This window comes from Cucurbita pepo, chromosome 1, assembly GCF_057944985.1.
Source record: "Cucurbita pepo subsp. pepo isolate OVF chromosome 1, ASM5794498v1, whole genome shotgun sequence".
In the NCBI taxonomy this organism is placed as follows: domain Eukaryota; kingdom Viridiplantae; phylum Streptophyta; class Magnoliopsida; order Cucurbitales; family Cucurbitaceae; genus Cucurbita; species Cucurbita pepo.
The window spans coordinates 8,726,793-8,737,448 of record NC_141798.1 but is presented as its reverse complement, the minus strand read 5'-3'; the positions used below and the strand labels follow the sequence as shown (position 1 = coordinate 8,737,448).

The 10,656-nt window shown below is 33.7% G+C and overlaps 1 protein-coding gene across 1 annotated transcript; it reads right to left on the bottom strand.

Annotated features, from left to right (window-relative positions):
• Positions 1-5,534: 5,534 nt before the first annotated feature.
• LOC111778020 (cytochrome P450 71B37) lies at positions 5,535-7,542 on the bottom strand. Its single transcript, XM_023657647.2, has 2 exons — positions 6,516-7,542; positions 5,535-6,190 (listed from the first exon to the last, which is right to left on the bottom strand). Exons 1-2 carry the CDS (start codon positions 7,443-7,445, stop codon positions 5,579-5,581), a joined length of 1,542 nt encoding a protein of 513 aa, XP_023513415.2. The 5' UTR covers positions 7,446-7,542; the 3' UTR covers positions 5,535-5,578.
• Positions 7,543-10,656: the final 3,114 nt, after the last annotated feature.

Genomic DNA, 10,656 nt, shown 5'->3' with positions numbered 1-10,656 from the left:
CCCCTAGGACTATGTCCCGCTAAAAGGGTGTCATTGTCATCTTCTTCATTTTCAACTTTTCATTCAAGATTACTTCCCTTTCTTGAAAATTACCTAAAGCTATTTCAATTCGCTCCATCCGGTCTGTCAATGTACTAATAACTTGATTCAAACGAGTAATGGTTCTAACTTGTGTTTCTCTCCACCTAGCTTCATTGATCTCCCCTTCATTTTCTCCGTCTTGGTTCATTATTGTCTAAACTGTAGTTAAATATGTTTAGGACCTCACACACTCAACTCACTGATTTTACACTTAGGGACATTCGTGTTTATTACACTTAAAGGTTGACTATTTGTGAAAGTGACTAAATTATGATCACGATATGCTAATATATGAATAAAGAAATTCTCATAGTAACAAACTATGCAAGGAAATCAAGATAAGTAAATTATGAAATAACAGCAAAATAAAACAAGAACAAACAAACAAGTGACACAAAGATATTTTTGAATAGAATTGCACACCAAAAAAAATGAATTCCAAAAAGAAAGGTAGTGAAGATTTTGAGAACAAAATTTGTGAAAATTTAGAAGTTATCTTTAAGGGTAAATTATGAGAAAAAAAACATCAAACACAAAGGTTCCATATTTAGATGGTTTAAGAAAAACTTAAATGGAAATTTATTTGATCTTCAAATAAACATGCAAATGGTAAAAAGAAATGATAAGGACAATTTGTAACCACAATATTAACAACAAAGAGTTCTCTTAATTTTTTTTTTTTTCAAAATCTAAATATGATAAGAAAATGAGAACAAAATCAAAAGATGATGAATAACATAAATGAAAGATAAAATCAATTCTAGAAAAGGCCACAAAGATGCAACCTAGGCTCGGATACCAAAAAAAAGGCAACCCTAATCCTCAGCCTAACGATTGAGCTTTTGTTCGAGCAATAACTCTTGAATCAAAGAAATTAACACCTTCTAATACTTTGGATCAACCAAGAGATAAACTAAAATTAAATTAGCTCTTAAGATCACAGATCTAGAAGCAAGATTTATAACTTTGTTCTAAATTGAGCCACTTCACAATCGCACAATACTTGATTGAATGGTTTGGATCCAATCTACCACAAGAATTACTTAGAAACTTAAAAATGGCAAATATATGCTCAAATTTCTAAGATAAAATTCTCACTTCAAGATCTCAATTTCATTATCCTCTTGCACAATAATTTATTTAGTCCCTACCCAAAAGAAATTTTCAACTACTCAAATGCCACTAAAAAATTTAGCGGCCATAATTTGCTCTCTCTCCCTCCAAACCAAGAATTACTTGAAACTTAGATATGCTCAAATTTCTAAGAAAGAATTCTCAGTTTAAAATCTCAATTTCATTATCCCTCTTGCATAATAATTTATTTATAGTCTCTCCACACAATAAATTTTCAACTACTGAAATGCTACTAAAAAAAATTAGGGGCCATAATTTGCTCTCTCTCCCTTCAAATCTCCACAAAAAAGAAAAACAAGTCTTCATCGGCTACTATTTCAACTATGCAATATTTACTTCCGAAGCTCCAAATGGTCATTTCTGAATCAAATGAATTTGTAACACATGAAATAATAGTTGAACCGAGCCTATCCAATTCTGTAGATGAAGAATGAATTCTTGTTGAATCTTCTTGGCCTTGGATCATGTAATAGGTGCAGTTGGAATATTTGGAACACTGTGATCCTAATCAGCTTCTCTTCAATAACTCACTTTGAAATTGTAAGAATTATTCTAGCATTAGCAACAGAATTGCAGTGGCTTGTTTATCAATTTGACGTCAAGTTAGAATTCTTTAATGGAGATTTACCAGAAGAGGTCTATGTAGCACAACCAGAGAACTTCATAAGAAAAAGCAAAGAAACAAAGGGATACAAGCTGAGAAAGCCATTGTACGAAATAAAGTAGGTCCCTTGAGCTTGGTGATATGTGGAAATCACTACAAAGAGAGTAAGATTTGGATTACCTTGTTGATTAAATATCTCAAGGCAAGAACATTGTTTGAGATTTGAATCACTCCACAAGCAAAATCGATCATGTCTAGCTTGAATGATTCTTGTTAATCAAATATCTCAACGCAAGAACACTTGTTTGAGATTCGAATCACTTCACTAGCAATATTGATCATGTCGAGCTTGAATGATTGATTCTACATGCAACCTAAACTACATAGAATTGCAAAGAAATTTAGCCATTGGCTAAAGAAAGCACAAATGTTTTTTTTTTTTTTTTTTTTTTTTTTTTTTTTTTAACTACATTTTCCAAGTCTTCTTACAAATACAACATACATATAGAGTCTCAAAATTAAACTATTAAAAGCATTCCAAGAGTTAGTAACATTCATACTTAATGACCATAATTAACTAATTGTACTCTAGAGTAAATAAAAAGTTTTAAAATACATTAATGAAATACAATAACTCTAAATTGTAATCCACCCAAAATTTATAACATGAAACTTCATTCTTCTTCAGTATGTCATGAATTGAAATATCTTTTGATAATTTCAACAATATTTTCTTCACATCTTCATTGAAGCATATTGTATGATTGATTTCTCTTAATCCATATCATTCTCCACTCCTTCAAGAGGATTCGTCCTCAAATCTATTTGTGAAACTTTGCTGCAAAAAATAAGTTATGGAAATAAGAAGGACCTCACAACACTTTCTCATGAGTATACACTCAAGGAATTTTAGGCCACTCTTTTTACACTCATTTACACAAATGAAATTCTCATTCTCACCTCTCAAAATTTTAAATAAAGAAAAGATTGAATTTTGAACTCTAGGTCGATTAAAAACTAAAAAGATAAAAATAAATAAAAATCAAATTGAGAAGAAATGTAAATGAAACATATATCCGATCTTGAGCCTGAAGCTCTGATACCAAATGATATGTGGAAATCACTACAAGGGGAGTAAGATTCAGATTACCTTGTTGATCGAATATCTCAAGGCAAGAACATTGTTTGAGATTCGAATCACTCCACCAGAAAGATCGATCTTGTCTAGTAACCTCGGCAGCTTCTCTTTTTTTTCTCTTTCTCCTTATGCTTTTAAGGAAGGGCTAAAGAAGACTCAACATTAAGACTAAACTCAATCACTTGAAGAACTATAAACAAGGTAAAGGTAAAGCAGTTTCAATTCTATTGCCCGGACTATTACTTCTTGAACAAGGTAACATGGAATAGGTGTTTGGTTTGGTTCTTGATCCTGAAACTGAAAGGAAAGACGAACCAATTCTATTGGTTGAACAATTAATTCCATTGCCTTGTGCAGTTATTGCGAGTTATTCTCAGAAGGTAAAGCTCAATCACCTGTCCTTTCGAGTCGAGCTACTTACTCATGAACCGGAAGGAAAGACGGGAGAGGAAAGACTCCAGAATCGGGGACTCCTTATGAATGAGAGTTTACAGTTAAAGAAAGAGAATTCATTAGCTAACCTATTTCCAAAGAAAGAAAGACTAACGAGACTTCCCTTCGCTACTGAATGAAACCCTGACCTTCAGTCAATCATCTCCCTTAGGGTCTCGCACTTGGTCCCTCAAGCTTAAATGATTCTTGTTGATCAAATATCTCAAGGCAAGAACACTTGATTGAGATTCGAATCACTCCACAAGCAAGATTGATCATGTCGAGCTTGAATGATTCTACATGCAACCTAAACTACATAGAATTGCAAAGAAATTTAGCCATTAGCTAAAGAAAAGCACAAATGCTTCTTTTACTATATTTTCAAGTCTACTTACAAATACAACGTACATGGTTTTATATAGCCTCAAAATGAAACTATTAAAAGCATTACAAGAGTTGTAACATTTATACTTAATGACCATAATTAACCATTATGTAATTGTAACCTAAATTAAATAAAAAAAATTAAAATACATTAATGAAATACAACAACTCTAACTTACTCTAAATTGTAATCCACCCAAAATTTATAACATGAAACTTCATTCTTCTCCAATATGGCATGAATTGAAATATCTTTTGATAATTTCAACAATATTTACTTCACATCTTTATTGAAGTATATTGTATGATTGATGTCTCTTGGTTCATATCATTCTCCACTTCTTCACGATGATTCATATTCGAATCTATTTGTGAAACTTTGCTGCAAAAATAAGTTATGGAAATATGAAGGACCTCACAACACTCTCTCACAAGTATACTCAAGGAATTTTAGGCCACTCTTTTTACACTCATTTACACAAATGAAGAGCTCATTCTCACCTCTCAAAATTTTAAATAGAGCAAAGATTGAATTTTGAACTCTGGGTCAATTAAAAACTAAAAAGATAAAAATAAATAAAAATCAAATTAAGAAGAAACTCAAAGGAAACATATATCCGATCTTGAGCATGAAGCTCTGATACCAAATGATATGTGAAAATCACTACAAGGGGAGTAAGATTCGGATTACCTTGTTGATCAAATATCTCAAAGCAAGAACATTGTTTGAGATTCGAATCATTCCACAAGCAAGATCGATCATGTCTAACTTAAATGATTCTTGTTGATCAAATATCTCAACGCAAGAATACTTGTTGTTTGAGATTCGAATCACTCCACAAGCAAGATTGATCATGTCAAGCTTAAATGATTCTACATGCAACCTAAACTACATAGAATTGCGAAGCAATTTAGCCATTGGCTAAATAAAGTACAAATGCTTTCTTTTTTACAATATTTTCCAAGTCTTCTCACAAATACAACATACATGGCTCTATATATCCTCAAAATGAAACTACTAAAGAGTTGTAACATTCATACTTAATGATCTTAATTAACCATTATGTAATTGTAACCTAAATTAAATAAAAAAGTTTTAAAGTACATTAATGAAATACAATAACTCTAAATTGTAATTCACCCAAAATTTATAACATAAAACTTCATTCTTCTTCAATGTGTCATGAATTCAAATATCTTTTGATAATTTCAACAATATTTTCTTCACATCTTCATTGAAGCATATTGTATGATTGATTTCTCTTGGTTCATATCGCTTAGTATAGTAAGATTGATGGATATTTTCAAATAAGATTACTTTGTGCAAGAAAGTATAAGTGATATTATTATTATCTGCCTTTATGTTGATGATATCATTTATACGAGCTCTTCTAACTCAATGGTGGATAAGCTTAAGTCTTAAATGACAGTCAATTTGAGATGAATTATTATTATTATTATTTATTATTTATTATTATTATTATTATTATTTTGGTCTTTCAAGTATATCAAATTGAAAAATGGAGAGGGAAAGCTCTGAATCCGATGCAATGAGATCACTTAGGATTTCCAAAAAAAAATTTATTTTAGTTGTAATATGACCTGACATTGTAACTTGTGTGAGTAACAAAGCCTTAGGAAGTTTTTATCTCATCTAATCGGTTCTCTTCTAAATATTCTTTTTCTAAGATTTTGTCTCTTTATAGAACTTAATTTATTGATAAAAAAAATATATGAATAGAAATGGGATAATTAGATCTTTTATTTATGTAGCTTAATTCCAATGGATAACCATAAACTATAAACTAAAAATTAGTTGAAAGGACGGGAATAAGCTTAAGGGGTGATTTCTTGGTAACTGTAACACCAGCATCCTCATCCACATCTACATCTTCTTCCTTTATTCCATCGGGCAGTTTCCAATCAAAGCACAACAATAAGTTAGCCACTGCCAACTCCACCGTAAGCATAGCCATGTTCATCCCAGGACATATTCTTCGGCCGCTTCCAAAAGGTATTAACTCGAAGTTCTGTCCTTTGTAATCGATATTGCTTTCTATAAACCTCTCAGGAAAGAACTCTTCTGGGTCAGTCCAAGATTGTGGGTCTTGTCCAATGGCCCACACATTGATGTAAAGATGAGCTTTGGGGTTGATATCGTAACCGTTGAGCTTAAAAGGGCAGATGGTTTCTCTTGGAAGTAGAAGTGGGGCTGGTGGATGCAATCTCAAAACCTCTTTCACTACCATTTTTAGATACTCAAGCTTTTTCAGGTCGATCTCTTTCACTGAATTTTCTTTTATGCAACTTCTAATCTCGTCTTGGAGCTTCTTCATCACCCTTGGGTTCCTAACCAACTCTGTCAGGACCCAAACAATATTGCTTGCTCCTGTTTCTACTCCCGCTAGAAAAATATCCTAGAAAACCATACATACAAAGAATAAGAAACTAAAACATAATGGTATCCACATGGTTATATCATTATTGGTTTATGAGTGAACTATTTTTTAAAGAAGTTTAGGAAGAGATGTCTATAGGTGGGACCTTCTTCGCCCCCTTCTTACTATTTCAATGTTCGTCTTCGTAAAAATTCTTTATTTTGATTTAGATTGAATTTAAAGAATTTCTCAAAAATGATAGTTTCTATTTTTCATTGGGCCACTAATGGAGACCCTTAGCCTATGGAGAAAACTCAATTCTTGTGTTCAAACAAAATACCCAATGAACAATCAATTAGGTTACCATGATGAGTGCTTTAACGCAATCTTTGGTGACTTGTAGCACATCAGATTCAGAGCTTTCCCTCTCCATTCTCAACAAAACATCAACAATGTTTTCTTCCTTCTTAGAACTCTTCTTGAAGTTGATACGATCCTCGACTACATGTTCAAAAAAGGCATCCATTTCAGCAAAGCTCTTCTCCAGCCTCTCATGAACACCATTCAACCGATCAATAATCCAACCAAAAGTAGGAATGAAATCGGTCATGGAGAAGCTTCCAGTAGCTGCAATTGCTCTCCGCATAACATGTTGAAAGTTTTCATCATCTAATTTTCCTCCGCTGAAGATGCTGCCAAAAGCAACTCTTGTTGTTATATTTGCAGTGAGAGAATACAATTTGTCACTCAGATCAATTGGAGCCGAAGAAGAAGAGGATTGAGAGATGGAGTTTACAAGGCGCCCCACTTCCTCTTCTCTAATTTCCCGAAAAGATTCCACCTGCCGAGGATTGAAGAGCTGAAGCATACAAATCTTTCGAAGTTCCCTCCAACGTTCACCGTAGGGGGAGAGATTTAGGTCCAAGAAGTTGTATGAAAATCTTCCACTACCCGTTAAGCGAGGGCGGCTGCAAGAAGCAAGATCATGGAGCTTGAACAACTCTCTTGCAGCAGCGGCAGAGGAGATTACGATGGTTGGGACAGAGCCCAGTTGGAGAAGCATGACGGGGCCATATTTTTTTGAAAGCTTAGTAAAAGAGCGATGGGGGAGAGAGCCAAGGAGGTGCAAATGGCCCAACAAAGGAAGCTTTGGAGGGCCTGGAGGAAGAAGCTTGTTGTTGGGTTTTGAGTGTTTTCTTATGGTTTTAAGAAGCAACAGAGAAGAACAGAGGAAAAGCAGAGGAACCCAGATGAAAAAATCATTAGTAGGAATCATTCTATCAACTCTAAGCATTTCCAAGCTCTACTCAGAAAGATAATGATAGAGAAAGGGCAGAATGTGGAAGAACACCAAGAGGGTAAGGTTTATAAAGAGTTAAAATATTGTGTATTTACAAAAATGTTCATCAACATTCATATAATTTTGACAAATCCATTCGTATTATTGATTAGAGTATCTTCCCAGAGAAGACAAGACAAAAACGGACAAAAATGGTTATTTCAAATGGGTTATAAGCTTTTAATTGCTGTTCATCTATAGATCAAATAAACAAACTTCAGCCACAAAAAATCTTTGTAATGGCTAATACTTGTGTGTAGGGTGATTGAGCTATTTTCCACCGCATGGACCACAATAATTTGTCTTTTTCAATATCTTATGTAGTTTTATTGATATAGACGTTTTATATATAAAGTAGCCACACTATGTTGTTGATGGGACTTTTTGGGGACCAAATGGTAAGGTCATTATCCACACTGAAAGCGTGGTTAAAGTAAGCCAAATGTGTGTCAATGATGAACAAATGTCAGATGAGTCAATTGTTGCAAAGGTATTGAGAAGTTTAACTCCAAAGTTTGACCATGGGTGGTTATTATAGGAGCTAAGGATCTATTAGTACTTTGTGTTGATGAAATAATGGGCTCCGTTCAAGCTTATGAGTCAAGAATCAATAAATCATCATAAAAGAAAGAAGGAAAAAAAATATTTTAACCGAAGGAGACAACCATCAACCCATAGAAAAATGTTCATTCAACAAATAGAGATCGCGGAAGAAGAGGATTCGCGACAACCATGATTGTGGTAACATGGGTAATTGGAGAAATGATATACAAAGGCAGTTCAACTAGCAAGGTAACATGAGGAATGACATTTAATGTTACCATTGCAAAAGATATGGGTATATAAAAGTTGATTGTTGGTACAAAGATCAATAAATAAATTTTGTAGCAAAAAATGAAGAAGAAAGACTTTTTATGGCTTGTATTGATACTAACCTAAAACAAAAGAATTTATAGTTTGTTGATAGCGGATGCTCGAACCATATGATAGACACCAAATCATTATTCGAGGAGCTTGATGACATGGAGAGTTGAATGCAACTTGGCAATAAAATAGAGATTCAAGTTGAAGGAAGAGGCACAATGAAAGTTGAAACCATGGCAAAGTAAAATTATTGGATAATGTTTAATTTGTGCCAGATTTAAGGTACAATTTATTAAGTGTTGAACAATTGATGATTGGAGAACATTTTGTTTTATTTGCTGACAGCACTTGTATCATGACAAATAAGAAATGAGGCCAAAAAGTTCTACTTCCCATGACTTCAAATAAGATGTTTCCAATGGACGTTTTTAATGTGGGGAATTTTTCTCTTCTGCTAGATCAAAAGATGACTCGACACTAACATTTGAGATATGGGCATCTTCATATAAAGGACTTGAAATTAATCAATGATAAATGTATGGTCTTCTTGTTACCAAATATTGATACAATTAGTTTATGTGAATGATGCAATTATGACAAGCAAACTAAGAAGTCTTTTCCAGTTGGATAAGCTAGCTAAAATAGTTTTAAATTGTTTAGAACTAATTCACGATGATATATGTGGGCCAATATAAACTAAACTTTTGGGTGGGAGTGTTTATTTTTTTACTATTTATTAATGACCATAGTCACCTGAGTTGACTTTACTTCATAGAACATAAGCCAAAAACTTTTGAAAAGTTCTAGAAGTTTAAAGCTATATAGAGAATCAAAATGGCTGCCACATTAAAGTACTTTGCAGAGATAGAGGTGACGAGTTTATGTATAAAGAATTCAGTCTATTTTGTGAAGAATAGGGCATCCAAATGGAGTTACAGCTTCTCGCACTCTAGAACAAAATGGAATTTGTGAATCAATAAAAATTCAAACTATTGTGAAAATGACAAAAAAAAAAATGTTACAAGTAAGGAGACTTTCAAATCAATTTTGGACAGACACCAACAAAGCCTATAATGGATCGATCTCCTTATGAATCATGGCATGGAAGGAAACCATTTGTAAGTCATTTACGAGTCTTTGGCTATGTTGTTTACACATTGATAAATTATCAACTTCAGTATCACCAAACAACAACTCTTTTCTTGAATCATCTCCCGATGAGACACAGTCAAGGAAATATAAATATTGAGCTGACATATGCGTATTGTTTCAGACTCTAAGTTAAGAAGAATCGTTGAAAAATAAAAGTAACAAAAAGCAATGTAAAAGAAAGGACTCTAAGTTAAGAAGAATAAGTTGAAAAAGAAAAGTAACAAAAAGCAATAGTAAAAGAGATGCAAACCATTAAGAAGAATGAAATATGGGAGATGGTTGATTTACTAAATGGAAAAAAAATGTCATTAACTCCGATTGAAGCATACAAATCATAAAGTTCGTATTGTGGCAAAAGGGTATCCGCAACAAGGTGTGAAATTTGAGAAAGCATCTCTTCAATAGCTCACTTTGAAACAATGTGATGCTAAAAAAAAAAAAAAGGTCAAAGTCAGACGGGCAAAACGGGCATTTTGCTCCTCAACCCATTGGATTCTTGAGAATTTTACACAGCCGTGCAAAGAGAAGAGTGTGAGAAAGAAAGTTACAGAAAAGAAACTTGAGAGGGGAAAGCAAACTGCCGGACTTCTCATCGGAGAACCATCATCGAAGTTAATTCTCGACCAAGACTTACATGCTGAAGTTCCTTCTTGAAGAAAAGGAGGACTCGTGTTGTAGAGGTTCCATTTTCCGTCAAGATCCAAGAGAAATTCGCAAGGTAATATCTCAAACGTTCCTCTTCAAATCTGAGATCTTCCTTTAGGAATAGAGTGCTAAAGTTTGCTACCTTCATCTAGGGAAGATCCGCCGTAGATTTTGTGAGGAAAATCGGACGAAACGTTGAGGTTTGAGAATCTTTCCAAGAACGGCAAGGATGTTAACGGACCTCCTTCCGATGCTCATAACTCATCGTATGATTAAGTAAAAATCAAGAAAAAAAATATTGACACGTAGGATGTAGTATAATCTAAAACTTTGTTGAAGAAGTCATTTCGATTTGGATTAAAAATCGAGAGATAGGAAAATGAGAAGAAGGAGGTCGGAAAAACTAATTAGAAACGCACTTTTCTACTAGGAGGAGAGAGAAGGCGACGGCGCACTACGTGTCAACCAGCAAGAGGACCCCGTGCGCTGATAGCCACCAAACACA